Raw genomic sequence first — 16,509 nt, 5'->3', positions numbered from 1 at the left:
TGCAGTGCAAACTTCAATTTACACTCTAAGGTAAACCAAAGTCATTGCTGATATGGCTGTGAACACACAACAGAAAAAGCAGCCTAATAAATCTGATTAAAAGCTTAAAATAATTGCAATAGCAAGCAGAGTCACTGGGAGTCATGTGGCATATACATTTGATTAATAAAGTGCATTTGTATGTGTGTCTCTGGGCAAGAGGGATGCCTTAATGTGTACATAAGTTCATTCTTGGTCCATTGTTCACTCCCCTTTGTTAATTATCTCTAAGTAAATCCAGTGGTAGACTCTTTCATCATTTTTCCCAGTCATTTGAGGTAGAATAGTTTCACCTCCATCTTGTGTGGAAAAAAAATAACAATTATAAAAAGTAAGTCAGTCATGGAAAAATAATATTAATTAGAACTGTTGGGTCTCAAAGCAAATTTTATTTATGTATTAATTTATTTGATTTATATTGCCACCCATCTTATGAAGCATAGCTCTTGGAAGCTTACAATTACTGCAGTAGTGTATGTTGCTGATGAAGGAGACATTAGAGAACAGCAAGACAGGAGTGAAGATTTAGATTAAAGTTGGTTGCTGTACTTGCTTGTATGTGTTTTGATTTTGCATATGTAAATTCAATTTAACTTTTTGTGTAGGTGCATATAATATATTTCTGCATCTTTATATCCACATCCACCTGCATACACACACTCACAAATATACACATGCCCAGTAGGTTCTACCCACAGGAAGGAAAGAGATTGGCAATAATTTCTTGGAATGGAAAGTTGAAAAGACACTGAAATAGGTGAATTGTCCAGTGGAAGGATAGCCTTCTATCCAGACCAAGTATCTTCTAAATTATGTCCAGAACATCTTGGTCCTGATATAATTTTTCTAACAGAGAAAATAGCCATAGAGTCATACAGTCAGGTCGGTATGATGAACAGAGGAGAGGAACTGTTTAAGGGTGTGCTTGGAGTCTCCCTATAAATTACTATCAAATCAAGGGCAGTTCACCCTCTTGTGCCCTACTCCATCTTTTAGAGAAGAAAGTTGTCTGGAATATTTTTTGAAAAGCCCGTGCTTGTCAGAATTTGTCTCCCAACAGATGCAAGGGTAATTAAAGTCTCTCACCATTATGATCCCATGCCTTCTTCACAGATCTGCAGTTTGCTTTCGAAAGGCATCGTCCACATCCTTTTGGTTGGATGACACCAATAATGGTGTTTTATTTGTTCTTTCACATATTTAACCCTCCCTATAACTCAGTCCATTCATTTGGATTTCCGAGTAGAACCTTTTGCGCACAACACCATTCCTTCTTCTTTTCTATTCCTTTTATACATTTTTAAATGAATTGTATCCTTCATTTCCAGCCACGGGAGTCATCCTATCAGGTCTCCATTATACTATTAAATCATGTGTCCTTTCCTGTATTAAGAGGTCAATCTAATCTCATTTCCCATACTCTTGAGTATTAGCGTATAAAAAATGAAGGCTCTGAGCTTTACGAACCAAGATTCTTTCTCCTGTTTCACTGAGCGGTTTAAAGAGACCTAATTTCATCAATTTCTCCCAATTTCTAGAGTGCAGTAATTTTTGTCTTAAGTCCTCATTTCAGAGTTTAAGTTTTGGTTTCTATCTTCTGCTGGACTTCCTACTCAAGCTTGCTATGTTTTGACCAAGCACATCCCTACCAGTTCTTGTGAGGTGCGATCCATCTTCTAGATAACCCATGGTTTCAGAAACCAAATATATCCCATCAGTATCATCTTTGTAGGGAGTTGCTGACTTGCATTATTCTTTCTCTTTCCAGTTCTCTTCCACAGTTTGGAAAGATGAATGGGAATTATTACCTGGAGCTTGAGCTTCTTCCTAAAATTTTCCAACTGATGAAATAGTTGTAACTGTTATTTTGCAGTATTATTGACCTCCTATGTATTAGCAGAAAAGGACAATTTTTCCATGGACTTGATAACTCTTCGAAGGACACTTCAGACACTCATGAGTATGGTTGGTGTACATTTGCTTCAATTCTCCACAACAATGAACCATTAACTACTTTCATTGTCTTCTTACAGGGCAAATTTTCATTCTCTCTGCTTTTTAGAAAGCCATTGTCCTATTTTCCTTGTTTTCCAGTTTTTCCTCTCTGCCATTTGGGGAAGCATTGTCCTGTCCTCCATGTTCTATCTTCCACCTTCTTTTCACAAAGACATGAAAATTGTTTCTAAATTTTAGCATTCCTGAATATCTTCTATGTCTGGTCTTCCAACTTGTCACTCTTACCCACTGGCCTGGCTCCACTGTTTTATTGTCTTTCTTATGGAAAGTTGCTTTCACTGTCAGTTTCTGTTGCTGAACTTTCTTTCTTTCAACTAATAAATTCTCCTCAGCTGAAATGTCGCCATTTGCTGCTCCAATACTTTAGCTTTTTCTTGACTACTATGAACTTGCATTTCCACTGTTTTCAATCAGGAAGAATCATTGCAGGCACAATTTGCAGACTCTGTAAACTGATCAGTCCTATTAGCATACACCAGGATCTAGTATATACAAAGCCTCTCTATTTGTGTATATTTGTGTGTATGTCAGTGGTGGGCTCTGGATCCCATTCCAACCGGTACTGTACTGGAATGGTATCTGGTGCTCCAGGCAGGCTCCCCACCACTGGTGTATGTGTATGTGTGCACATAGATAAAAGTTATCCATAATGACATTTTTGATAAGTAGGAAGAGTTGGAATAAGTTACAAAATAAGACAGCAAAGTTTGACAGGAAGTACTATAAGAATTTGTTTATTTAGTAGCGCAGACAAATTCCTTAATATCTGGAGGTAATAAGCCAGTTTTATGATGGGAAAATATGAATGCCCTTGTAACTAATATTAATCATGCTGCCAGGATCAGGTTCTCTGCTCACTTTGCTAACAAAGCAAAAGTTACACAAACTGCCTAGAAAGTCCATTTGGGACACTGATTTTAGCTTGGAGAATTTCCCAGCAATGTCCTCATTTCATAGGCCCCCTCTTTTTCTGACTCCTAGGTGTGCCAATGTTATCGGTGCAACCAAAAGGAAAGCAGAAGGGCTGTGCCGGCTGCAATCGTAAGATCAAGGACCGCTACCTTCTGAAGGCCTTGGATAAGTACTGGCATGAGGATTGCTTAAAGTGTGCCTGCTGCGACTGTCGCCTGGGAGAGGTTGGATCAACACTTTACACAAAAGCAAATCTCATTCTCTGCCGCAGAGATTACCTGAGGTAAATGGATATGGTTGTGCATATGTTTGGGCTATGATTATCTTACTCAGCTTAGCTTCCTTGCTCTGGCTGTATAAAGTAGATTTAGCTGTATGAACAAGACTTCCAGTTGGAGGTTAGCAAAAGGATGCTTGGGTCCAGCGTGGGTTCTTAATCTTCTCAAAGCCAAGCTGGAAGGTACATAAACAATTGAAGGTATGTAGCTTGTTAGCTGTTGGGGAGCCCCAGAGCACCTGCTGAGATAGAAAGGACAGATAAGGCCATGGGGAGAAATTATTTGGATATTCATCTCATGAATGGACAAAAAAGGTCCTTGCACAACTCCTAAACCCTAAAGCTGGCTTAATAAAAGGCAATTACTTTGTTGACCTAATATGCTGTACCTCTGTCCTTTTACCACCATCCTCTTAAAATTCACCATATTATGATGGCCTGGTTCAGGGGTGGGTTTCTCACCCCGTTCCAACCAGGTCGGTTGGAACGGGGCCGGCGGCGTCCTTGTGCATGCGCGCAGTGCACGCATGCGTACTAGCGCCTGTGCGATGCTCCAGCTGCTCCTGGAGGATCGTGCAGGCGCTGTATGCATTCTGCACATGCGTGGAAGCGCAGAACTCGTCAAAACCGGGTAAGAAACGCGGGCGGACGGGTGGATCCTTTGGCGTTCCCGGAACTTACTTCTGGGGTTCGCCGACCAACCGGTTCACGGGGACCGCCGTGAACCGCCTGAAACCCACCCCTGGCCTGGTTCAATAATATGATACAATAATAGCTGGATTTGTACAATACCCTGAACCACAATCTACCTAGCCCCATTTTAAGCTAATGTACGTGTTGTTCAGACTTGCCAATATGTAATTAATCTGTCCCTATGTGGGCAAGAGTCAAGTTTTGTTATTTCTTTATAGGAGGTAATCAAAAAGATTTTTCTGCAAAAGAGCAATTGCACCAACTCTTGAAGCAGTCTTCCTGCAATAATTGGTCTGTTAACAAAATTATTTTCAGTATAATACAAAACTCAACATCTTGAAACAAGATTGAATTATGCACATTTCTGTGCAGAAATGTCTCTTTTATATAGCAATCAATATATCCCTTTCTTAATTAAACTGTAGCTTGCATTTTCCTAGAAATGCTATCTTCAATGGCTTCCCGAAGCTCTTATTTAAATTAATATTGTGGAATCGGTGAAAATAGCTTTGTTAATAGAGCTTCGGAAAATTTCTCCATTTACTGGGATTATTTATATGTGAACATGGGGGATGCCAGTAGAACATAGCAATTGCCCCTCCTTTGATTCATTAGTAGAATTTCTATTCCATTTCACTAAAAATAATTCAACTGATTCAGTAAACAAATATATAAATGTTATAATAAAAAAGTACATCAAGGTGCACCTCAGTGGAAATTTCATAATTCAGTCATGAAATAATATTAAATTTCTTTTTAGGTTAGGACAAACAGGATACAAAGGCAAACAATAATTGCAAATAATAAGTAAGGAAAAACATGCATAAAATATCCATACATTTTGATGGTATATACAAAGATTGTATTCCTAAACATATTTACTTAGGAATAAGTCACATTGAACTCAGTAAGATGATCAGGGCACATTTAACAATCTGCTTAGGGTGACAATTTTATATGTGTTTATTATTTTAATCCATTGAAGAATATATCAGACTGACCCAGGATCTGATGAGATTTGTAATATTTTCCAAAAATTAGAAAGTTGATAAAAGTATTTTCCTTTATTTTTTTTCAAAAAGATCTCTGCACGTCTGATGGCTACCTGTACTTTGAAAAGTAGAAGCTCTTTTTCCTATCAGATTTTCCTGCCATGGATCTGCTGACAGTAATGCAGATGGACAGATGGATCTTCTGGCTACCGGTGGAATTTATAATGGAATTCTTTTCAGCCCTGTTGATTAGAATTACGTAAAATTAAATTGTGAAAGCATTAGGGGGAACAGAGTAGATTTGCCAGATAATAAAATGACCTTTTAAAATAGCACCATAAAATCCATTTCACCACTACATAGTTGGAAGTGACCTCAGAGTTCATAAAACAATCTTTTCTCAGTGTAGAATCTGCCAAAGCATTTTCAACAGCTGGCTACTCAGACTCTGAAGACATCCAGTGAAGGGGAACACACCATTTTATGAGGCAACCATCCCCTTGACAGCTCTCGCCCTCAGGAAATTCTTCCTGATATTCAACCCAAATTTACTTTGCTATATTTCCAATCCATTGGTTCTGGTCCACTTTCTGGGGCATCAACATTTATGTTTACTCCCTCTTATTTTTTGACAGCCTTCGGATATTTGACGATTTCATCATATCTCTTCTTGGTCTTCTTTTCTGCCAACCAACCCTATTCCATTTCTTTAATTATTCCTCACAGGACATGATTTCTAGTTTCTTCATCATCTTGGTGGCGGTCCTCTGAACTTATTTTAGTTTATCAATATCCTTTGCAGATAGTACCATTATGCTGTAGCCAGTGTTCCAATAGACCAAGGGTCAGCAACCCACAACTCTGGAGCTGCATGTGGTTCTTTCATTCCTCTGCTGCGGCTCCCTGTCACCGGTCGGCTCCACAATTGATAGGACTTTTGGTTAGGACAGTTAGAGGAAAAAGGGACACTGTACTAGGAAGAGACTCTATGGTGGGAGAACTGGACTTCCGGTCAACTCCAGAGTTGAACAGGAGGGGGATTTTGTTTAGGACCTTTGTGGTTCTTTGAGTGTTTAAGGTTGGCAACCCCTGCGATAGACCCTGACAAGTAAAACCAGAATAGGATATTTTGTTCTGTAACCTGAACTCTGTGTCCTACTAATACATTTCAAAGTAGTATTTACCTTTTTAACAGCTATGTCATAATGTACACATGTTCATCTACTGAGTAACAAGCAGTAACACACAAGGCACGAAGAGAGCTAGCTTGAGGGAATGTGCATGCATGGCAGAAACAAGCACTTGTCTGAAAGTGAAATAAATAGAAGCATCAGTCCACAATAGAACCTGGGTTCAGAGATGGAAGCATACAATAGTCCAGTCACCAAGACGTTAGTTAGCCAGTTAGGGTTGAAGAGCCAAGGTTAAGGATATAAGCATAGATCAAAGGGACAGGAATATGAATCTAAGGATGATGCAGTTATTCCCAATAAGTGGGGAATTGTTGGTGGCTGCTTGGCTCTCCATGTATCTCAGAATGTCCTTGGACTCCATCTTCTTCCACGATGGACAGATCCCTGATGAGCTCACGCTTCTCTCACCTGCTCCAATTGATGGCTAGTTGAACTGTCTCAAGTGATTGACCACATATGGAAACTAGAGGATGACATTCTGGTCAATTACACCCTTGTCCTCTGATCCCTTTACTACGTGTCAGCCTTACAAGGTAGTCCATACAGAAAGGAACGAAAATAGACTTTATTGTACATTAACAAAAACTTTTCAAGTCTAAAAGTACATTTGTTCCCTATCACTTTACAATGCAATAAATGAGGGAAGATCCTTTCTGGGACATTTGTCAAATTACTATTGCAAGCTTAGGCTGCCTGTTACCTGACTGTAGCCCTTGCTGTGGCTCTTCCCACTGCCTTCCACTGTCATTCCTACATTCAGGTGATAATTAGCACTTTGTATTGAGCCCTGAAGCTTACTGATAACTAATGCAGTGATTGCAGTTTGATTGTTATTATCCAATAGTAGATCTGATGTATCAGTAGTTTAGAAGTAGTTTGTCTGTCACATTTTGTACCATCTGCATGACCTGCACCAATGACAAATCCAAAACGGTATCTCTTAATGATGATATATCAAATGCTGTTAAGAGGTTTATTAGGATCAAGAGGAGCACGCTTGCTGCATCTTTGCCCTGGTGAAATTTGTCTACCGGAATGACTATTTTCTAAGATGAGAAGTGGGGGAGACGGGCCATCAACTGCAGCCAGAAAGAGGGTGCACCACTGCCTCTTTTAATGTTTAAAAGTAAACCTTTTATCCCAAGTCTGAATGTTTCTGAACAGGGACAAACAATGAGACACAATAAATGTGGCGAGGAGTTGAAACTACGCTGCCCATATATGTTTGAACTAATGTTGCTGTTATCCCAAAGGTGCTTTTTCAAGAGGCACCTAGAGCTTCTTGGATAAGAAGCGAAACACCTTCAGAGAAAAACCAAAAAGTCCAGTTGCCTCTTTAAAAAGCACCTTTGGGACATCCATGGCCTGGATGACTGAAAATCTCCATAGACATTTAATGTTCTGTTACTAATGCTCAGTCATGTCCACTTTTAGTCTTCCACTTAATGCCCTTTGACTCCTCAAGCAGGATACCAGCTTAATTAGACTCTTGCCCTTGTGGAGTGATCTGTGATCCTCAGTTTGATCAGAAAGTAATCTGTCCATGCCAAAGGAGGGATGTCAATACAGCAGTAAAACCAGATCAGGTATGTACCTGCTCATCTGTGTTGGGAATATCTGATTTGTACAAACCCATGGAAGTCATGAATTTATTACTCTCCTCCAGAACATAGAGATGAAAGTAACATAAAACCAGAAGCTATGGAAACTCAAGTATCAGCACTGAAATGACCCAGGGGTTCAAGATCAGCTAGGCAGGCAGTAAATTAACAGCGACTCTAGTGATTTACAGAATGTGGATTATTCCTCTTAACATTTAAATCAAGGACAAGTAGTCCAGAAGTAGTGTCTGGTACTTCAATACACTATCTCAACTACTGCCTTCTATGTCAAGTCTTAATTGCAGCTATGATACTTCTCTTCATCATTTTACTGTCATCCATGGTGCCTACTGCCAAGTTTATCACTCCCTAAGGATATAAATTCTTGTGCCTCAGTTTTCCAGCTGATCTGTGGTTCCTTTCAATTTGATGTTCTCTAGTTCTGCCAGTCCAAAGGTTCTCTAACGTCACTCCCCCACTCAGCATTCTCAAGCCATTCTCTCTCCAGTTACATGAAATGCTCACGTTCACTTTTCTCGGGCTTCTAACTTTCACCCACACATTCTTCTCCACTTAGCCACTTAAAAATGCTGTATCCCAAAATAAAATCCTGCACTTACACAACTCACAGATAACACAGTAATTACTTAAACCAACATCTAACCAAATCCTGATTTAAACAACAAATCTGTAGGGAGGAGGGAGAGGAGGAAGGAGAGAGAGAGAGAGAGAGAGAGAGAGAGAGAGAGAGAGAGAGAGAGAGAGAGAGAGAGAGAGAGAGAGAGAGAGAGAGAGAGAGAGAGAGAGAGAGAGAGAGAGAGAGAGAGAGAGAGAATGATTACCCTGGCATGACATGAGAGTGACAAAGGCATGTTGGCTCTTGTTAATTATTGCATTCCTATTTAGGTGCTCAGAAATATGCTGCTTGAAGAATTGCCTGTTTAATGTTTAGCTATTTATTAAATTTGTATCTTGGAACTTTGCTCACCCATATAACAAACATAAGAGCAAGAAAGTTTAAATGACCAGGGTACAAAACTAAAGCTAATATATAAAAAGAGAAAAGAACAATAACAGGAAAAACATAGAAAAGTTAAAAAAAAAACTGATGGTGCCATCCCATCAAATACCTTCTAGAAGAAGCTTTATTTTCACTGATTTCCAGAAGGCTACTGCCAAACACATAGGCATCAAAGGAACAGTTCTGTTATTTTGTAGATCCTCCTCGTTTCGTTGTTTTGAAGTTTAGGGTATTGCCCTACTCCACCAGTCTTCTGGATTTCACCCATTGTCTAGGGGTGTTCATAGATTATAGTTAGTGGTCCTGTGTCTTTTTATATTTCAGCAGGCGGCCGACCCTCCATTTTCACTGGCAGAGGCATCGCAAGCCAGTCATTTGTGGCTTCCAGGACGGCTTGGCAGATCAGATTTGGCCCCCGGGGCTTGAGTTTGACACCCCTGTTTTAAAGGGTTTCAAACTACCTGCTGGCTGCAAAGGGCTATTTCCATAACAGATCAGCTGAGAAGTACTGCAACTAAAGAAACACACTGGAAATTCAGTTCAGGTCGTCTTCCCTTTTGTAATTCATTAACATAGAGTCACACATTTGTCTAGATTTCCCATAGAGTTGCACAATGCCAGTATAGTTTTATATCAAATGTAGGGATTTGAAATCTCCCTGTCTGTTTTTTTTTTTAAAAAAATAATTACATTAAGGATTGCAATTGCAAAGATAAAAACTAGTAAAGGCTATAAAAATAAAAGTTAATAAGTGCAAATAAGAAAACTACATCCATATTACATCCTATATTTCATAGACTCATTCTAGGACATTGTTATTCAGTCCTGATCAGCAAAAGTCCATTAAAAGCTACTAGAAATAAGAACATACTGTATATTTTAAACTTGATCAGTTATACCAACTTTATATTATTTCCCTTTACTTTTAACAAATCTAGTCTTCAATCCTTTCAAATAATGTCCTAAGCCTTTATTTCTTTCCCCCCCCCCCCCCCTTTGTCTCTTCTCACCAAATCTTTCAACAGTTTAACAGATTTCCTTTGTAAAGTCCATACAGGAAAAATATTCAAGTCGCTGTCCTATTTTGTTATTGTATGTCCCTTTTAATTATTAAAACATCAGCTGTGTTTCTTTGTATACCCAGTAATTCATCTTATTTTTGAATCCTTCTTGCATTCAGTCATTTTTAAAATCTATTTTCATCTTATGCGGTTAACTTGCTTCTCTTCCATAACGTAACCATACACTGTCTATTTATGATGAAATACATTCTTAAAATTAACTTCTGAATCCATTGTTCTTAAATATCTTCAGTATATCAAAAAATACTTTGCTCCATTTTGTGTTAGCAGGTCAAATAGGTGTTCTTTCCCTTAATTATAATCTTTACTTTTTTCTGGCTCCCTCTAGTGTCCAATGTTCAAAATCCCATTTTATCATCCCACTTCCTTTTTCCCTCCTTCAAAACATCAGCTATTTCCCACAGGAAAGATTCTTTCAATTAATTTCAAAATCCTATTTCAAGCCCATCTAAACCTTTAATCCATTTATGTTTCCAAAAACAACATTCTAATCACCCTTTTACTGTTTATTCCCTAGAACTGCTAAATCCTTAAACTTGTACTTGAAAACTTATTTTGTTGAGGATTGAAGAAAACTTTCCCAATGAAAGCCTCAAACTTGCCATTCTGAAGGTTCTTAATATTCGAAAAAATAGCAAAAAGATAATTCGAGGGGTGATTAAGAAATTATGCTTGGCTGCGCTTTATGTCCATAAAGCCTACATTATGATTGTAGGTGTAGTTGGTATCCCTTGATTTTCAGTTGCTCCACTAACCAGCCAACTTCAAAAACTCTTGATTTCTGTAGTCTACTCATGAGTAGCAGTCGTCCAGAGTATATGTAGGCAATCCCATGATTTCTTCTTGCTCCAGATATATTTCACTGGCCAGTATTTGTGTTTTGGTTGCCAATTTTAGTCACAATGCTGTCCCCACTCCTTCAGAGATTTCTAACTTACCATGTCCTCACTACAAGTCAAATCACCTGTCTATTTGGATTGTGCACAAACATGCCACTCTCTTATTAGCTGTTTTTCAATGTGGGGGTGTGGAAGGAGGCAAGGGTTCTGGATTACTGAAACAAGAGTTCCATTGTTTCATTGCCTAGATATTCTTTCCTTGGAATATTGGTTTTACCAATTTAGCTGTCAATATAGGATGAGGCTGTTAATATCTTGTTTGTTTCCTGGGTAAAATCATTATCATTTGGCAAGGCAGCATAGCTTTCACATATTAAAATTGTTTTTCATTTCTAGGGAGATTCTCAGTTATTCAGATCATGATTGTCCCAAAGGTGCTTTTTTCAAGAGGCTACTGGACTTTCTGGTTTTTATTTGAAGATGCTTCACTTCTCCTCCAGGAAGCTTCTTCAGCTCTGACTGTATAGTGGGGAATGGAAGGATTCAACAGATCCAGTAAGGCTTCACACACCATTTGCACTACTCAGGTGACCTTGATGACTCAGATAAACTGCCACATGACCTCAACAACCTGCTAAAAGAATGCAAATGACTAGCAGCCTGCAAATAGTATACATCTTTCCATTCTCCATCATCCAGTCAAAGCTGAAGAAGCTTGTTGAATGAGAATTGAAACATCTTCAAAGAAAAACCAGAAAGTCCAGTTGCTTCTTGAAAAATCACCTTTGGGATTCTCCTCTAGGGACAGGAACAGGAACCGGATCCAGAACCGGATCCAGAACCGGATCCAGAACCGGATCCAGAACCAGAACCAGAACCAGAATAACAGAGTTGGAAGGGATCTAAGCAGTCCTCTAGTCTAACCCCCTGCTTAGGCAGGAAACCCTATACAATTTCAGACAAATGGTTATCCAATCTCTTCTTCCAGTGTTGGACCATTTACAACTTCAGGAGTCAAGTTATTGCACTGATTAATTGTTCTGTCAGGAAATTTCTCCTTAGTTCTAGGTTACTTCTCCCTTGATTAGTTTCCACCCATTGCTTCTTGTTCTGCCCTCAAGTGCTTTGGAGAATAGCTTGACTCTTCTTTGTGGCAGCCCCTGAGATATTGGAACATTGCTATCATGTCACTCCTAGTCCTTCTTTTCATCAAACTAGACATACCCAATTCCAGCAACCTTTCTTCATATGTTTTACCCTCCAGTCCCCTAATCGTCTTTGTTGCTCTTCTCTGCACTCTTTCTAATCTCAGCATCTTTTTTACATCGTGATGAGCAAAACTGGATGCGGTGTTACTAGTGTGGCCTTACCAAGGCATTATAAAGTGGTAGTAACACTTCATGTGATCTTGATTCTATCTCTCTCTGTTTATGCAGCCTAGAACTGTGTTGGCTTTTTTGGCAGCTGCAGCACATATTTAAATGATTGTCCACTAGGACTCCAAGAACCCCCTCAAGAAGCTTCTTCAGCTCTGACTTTTCATTTCATTTTAAACATAATATCAAAAAAATCCCCCGAGCCTTATCTTCTGCATCACAGTATGGTAGAGAAACACATTGCCACCACTTCTGATTCTTCTTCTTGGACTGGAAGAAAAAATCCACTTTTTCTCAAGAGACATACATCCACACTTCCTGGTCTACTGCTTGATATTTTAGATGTCCGTTTTATGCCTCCCAGGTCTAACTTCTTCCACAGAAATGTCACGGATTACACTGTTTCATTAGATCTCTGTGCAAAGCAAAGTATTTCTTCAAAGTGTCACAAAGCCATCTTAAATTATGCTGGTTCTCAGATTTGACTATTGCAAAGGAGTAGAAAGGAAGAGCAAACCTTCCTTGATACTTTCTTTATGAGGAAGATGTCCCAAGACACCCTTGGGTGAGAGATACGTAAGCTCTGACTCCTATGTTACCCAGAATATTCACAATTCCTTTCCCTTCATTGGTGCATCATTTGCAAAGCGTTTTAGCTATTAAATGGAATTATGGTTAGTTGATTATTAGCTATGGTTGCATAATCCAGCGATGTTTGTCACAGTTGAGACTCTCTGACATCAAACGTTAATCACAACCTAGTCCCATTCCACTAGTCACAAGAAACATTTTCTGGACTCTGTCTAGTGCCTTTATGAATGTTATAAATATTTTTTTTGCTATTTCTTACAGGGGCCATCAAAAATCAGCCTTTCAAATCTGCTACATTAGCACAAATTGGCACAGGCATTTTTTTTTTCAAATAAATACTTTTGAAATGATTCTTGAGCTCAAGCATGTAAACAGGTATCATGAATGTCACCATTTTTTATTTGAGTACATAGATGCTTTTTCAGCAAGAAAAATATACTTCCCCAATTCCCCATTCATCCTCTCTCCCACCCACCCGCATAGATTTTGGCCACTTCAACTTGATTTTATGTTTCATGTTTTTCCTTGAGGTGAGGGGAGCTGATAGCAATGACAGGGCAGTCCAGAAAACCAGGGGGAAAGCTCTGCATTTTGAAGGGGGGCGGATGAGTTCTACATTCATTGTTTCAGAGTTCCATGGATCCTCCCCTACAATAGGAAGTAGCCATCATAAACTTTGACAGTTGCCGGCAAAAGATATTTATTTTATCTAATAATGCAAAAGATGATATTATTAAATATATGATAACTATTCATTGTTTTAAAATAATTTAAAGTAAATTAAACTTAATTTTTCTTCTTATCCCACACAGGGGCATTCTCAAAAAGATCAAAAAAGGCAAGATCACAGCAACTGCTCAACTGATGACCCACTTGTTTTTGATGTGCATCACACGTGGTTTGAGCAAACAGTTGTAGCCACTATCTTGACTTTTTTGCCCTTCCATGATGCCCCTGCCCTCAGCTATATTGGAAGGGGCTCTTTCCTGTACCACTCAACGGTCACATGCACTCTTGCTTTAATGTTTTACTGTCACATTACTGGAGCATCATTTTATTTGCCTCATTCAGTATGAGAATGGAAGAGTCCCCTATGAAATCCAAGTCTGTTTTCTCAAACTGTAAAAGATTCACACAAGCAGGCATATATACTAGTTTTAAGCGACAAGGTGTTAGCATAAAACTGTTATTGACATGAAGACTGCAAATGTGGTGTAACACTTACAAAATATCAAGCAGCTAGAGACAGAATGTTGTGAATCAGATGGTGGTGACGATGGTCATTGGTACTCAGGGATGCTAACCTTTAGTGCATGAAGAAAATATTTGCTATGAAGTTCTTGGTGCTGATGAGAATACTTGTATACTATATTTATGATGAGGTTGGATCAAGATTTAATAAAGGTGCAGGATAATCAATGTAGCCAAGACAAAATAGAGGAAGTGCCCCTCCTTACTGTTGTGCCACCTGTTATTAATTTTTTGTGGCAGTTAGGAATCCTTCAGGAATTTTCTATCTATAGTTACCTGCAGTATTCCTTTATAAATATCCAGTTTATCACAGATGACTTGAGGTTTTCAGGTAGGATTCTTCCAGCCTCTCTTTCCAAGGAAATTCAGTTGCCTTTTGGAAAAAGCACCTTTGGGACTGCTCTTTTCTGGCATCCCTGGGAAGTTGCTTTTCTCCTAAACTGATGAGTTTGTTTATTCATTGGATTTAGATTATTATTGTTAAATCCATATCCCCTCTTTCATTGAGACACTCAAGTCAATAGACATGGGTTTTGTCCATAGTCTTGTGAATTGGGTTGAACGAGAGTGACTGGCCCCAAATCACCTAGGGAACTTCCAGAGCTGTAGATGTGCTACAACATTGCTGTCCCTGATCTTAAACCAATATCTGGATCCTGACATCACATAGGTGTTCAATGAAGATATTAAATTCAGATATGATTTCAGGTGGTTTCATTTCCTTTCCACCTGACAGGGCCAACATACCTCATGTCAAGGTATATTGTCAAGGTATAGCTCCCCAGTTGATTGACTGATCAAGTTATATTGACTTCTAGTGACCACAGAGATAGTTCCCCAGTAGCTTTTTCTAAATCCTCTTTGGTGCTCTTTGGTGCCAAATAGCATAATTTACATCTTCTAAACAACCATGATACTTTCAGTGGTTGTGTTGTATTGGCAACCCAATAACTTATGATAGGTCACTTTTGTACAATGCTAGATAAGTCAGTTGCTACATATAATCATTCATTTCCATAGATTCTGTGTTTCATGTGAAGGGGAACTGTAGTTGTTGACCAGATACCCTGAGGAACACATGTCATTGCCCAACTACCATTGTTGTATCATGGTTCAGTTAAATAACACCTATTCTATCCATCCTACCCTCAATGGTTGCATGGTTTCTTCTTTCTTCATCTGACTTTAATAGTTCTGTCAACATCCTATTTCAATTTGTAGAGAGTTTCACATTTCCTGTGGGTGAAAAGTATTTACAGTAGCCCCTATGTCCACTTTGATTACTTTCTGTTCAAAGTAAGACCTTGATTCTTGAAGTGTATCATTTCAATCTGCAAAGGAAGTATATTCAGTAATAGCTCTTCTTTCAACTACCATTTCTAAGGAAGCTTGGTGAATGAAATTAAACGGTCATCAACCACAGTTCTATATGTCGACTCTACATCATCAAAAGTAGGTGCCTACATTTGTAAAACTTGAGCTAATCTGTCAGAATGATTCATCAAGTGACTGTAGTGTCTGGGTTCAGGTCCAGCTGAGAGATTTCCTTAGGGCAGATGATAGAGAGGGGAGGAGTTCAACAAATAATTAATGTTTATGTAATTGCTGCAGAAAAAAGCCTAGGCAAGTTCATGGAATTTGAGAAAGAGAAAAAATATCAGCTTCATGGTGTAAAAAAACCCACATTCATGTTCATGGAAATGGCAGTGAAATTAACATTTCCCAAACAAACTGCCAATATAACCACTTTTCACAGTGTTTGAAGTTAGACTTATGCTATTTTAAATTACGTTCACAGGATGAGGAAAGATTTCTGGACAAATGTACTAACCTTATAATAGCTCCTTTCAGCAGCAGTCAGTAGCATGGGGCTCACAAGTGCCAAAGTGATGCAACACACCCAGGAATTGCCTACCATATACTCCTGGGTAATGGTCGTAGCATCTGAGATATGTGTTCAGGATTTCATAGGCTGGGAATGGGGAAGGAATAAGTAATCCATTCCATTAAGGCAGGACTTTTGGAAAAGGTTATATGGTCCTGAGAAAGAGGTGAGCACAAGGAAGTAGCTAAAAAAAATCCTGTCTTGATTTGTAGAGTATAAGATGGAGCAGGGAGAAACTCTGCCAGGCTGTGATGACCCGGGACAAGGCATGAAGGTCGCACAGCCAGCTGACAATTCAAACTCCCCTTTAATAATCCAAATGTCTCTTCAAACACTCCCACATTCTTGGCAAGTCCCAGAGCTAAGTGCACGCGCACACACGGCAGCCTCAGGCTGCGCCCAGCCCAGCAAAAAAAAGTAACAGGGAACAAACAGAGAACAAACAATGAGTCCACAAGTCAGGAAGAAGCAAGCGGTGCCGCAAACTCCAAATGCCTGTGTTGCCACACCAAACTACCAATTCACCATTTGTTCCTACAAATGCCCCTCCCCACAGGGTCTCCTTAAATCTCAGTCCCCAAGTGTGCCTTGTGAAGAGGGGTGGGGCGTTCTTTTCCCGAGTTGTCAGGTCAGCATGCACTGTTCCTGCCTTCTCCCCATTCTCCGTGCTCAGGGATCAGGAAGGGGTGGTCCTTGCTCATTGCCTGAGCTCTGTCACTCTTCATATCCACTGCTTGTCCT

The 16,509-nt window shown here is 39.3% G+C and overlaps 1 protein-coding gene and 1 long non-coding RNA gene across 9 annotated transcripts in view; one reads left to right on the top strand and one right to left on the bottom strand.

Moving 5' to 3' along the window:
• The window catches only part of LMO1 (LIM domain only 1), a 132,716-nt gene that overhangs the window by 75,873 nt on the left and 40,334 nt on the right, over positions 1 to 16,509 (top strand). For all 7 annotated transcript variants that reach the window (XM_087717626.1, XM_087717601.1, XM_087717622.1 and 4 more), the window contains one exon: positions 3,037 to 3,250. In XM_087717626.1, the coding sequence (XP_087573752.1) occupies positions 3,045 to 3,250 (206 nt within the window). In that variant the 5' untranslated portion in view covers positions 3,037 to 3,044. The remainder of the gene's footprint in view (positions 1 to 3,036; positions 3,251 to 16,509) is intronic.
• On the bottom strand, positions 3,257 to 16,000 carry LOC148049601 (uncharacterized). 2 transcript variants are annotated; one of them, XR_015696928.1, is made up of 3 exons: positions 15,715 to 16,000; positions 5,043 to 5,171; positions 3,257 to 3,486 (listed from the first exon to the last, which is right to left on the bottom strand). It is a non-coding gene; the product is annotated as an uncharacterized LOC148049601 (long non-coding RNA). The 2 variants fall into 2 exon arrangements; XR_015696927.1 differs by lacking the exon at positions 15,715 to 16,000 and adding an exon at positions 8,854 to 9,405.

This window comes from Thamnophis sirtalis, unplaced genomic scaffold (genome assembly GCF_051295495.1).
Source record: "Thamnophis sirtalis isolate CommonGarterSnake01/CBP01778 unplaced genomic scaffold, rThaSir2_p1.2 scaffold_1, whole genome shotgun sequence".
NCBI classification, from domain to species: domain Eukaryota; kingdom Metazoa; phylum Chordata; class Lepidosauria; order Squamata; family Natricidae; genus Thamnophis; species Thamnophis sirtalis.
This window is presented reverse-complemented; position numbering and strand designations above follow the sequence as displayed.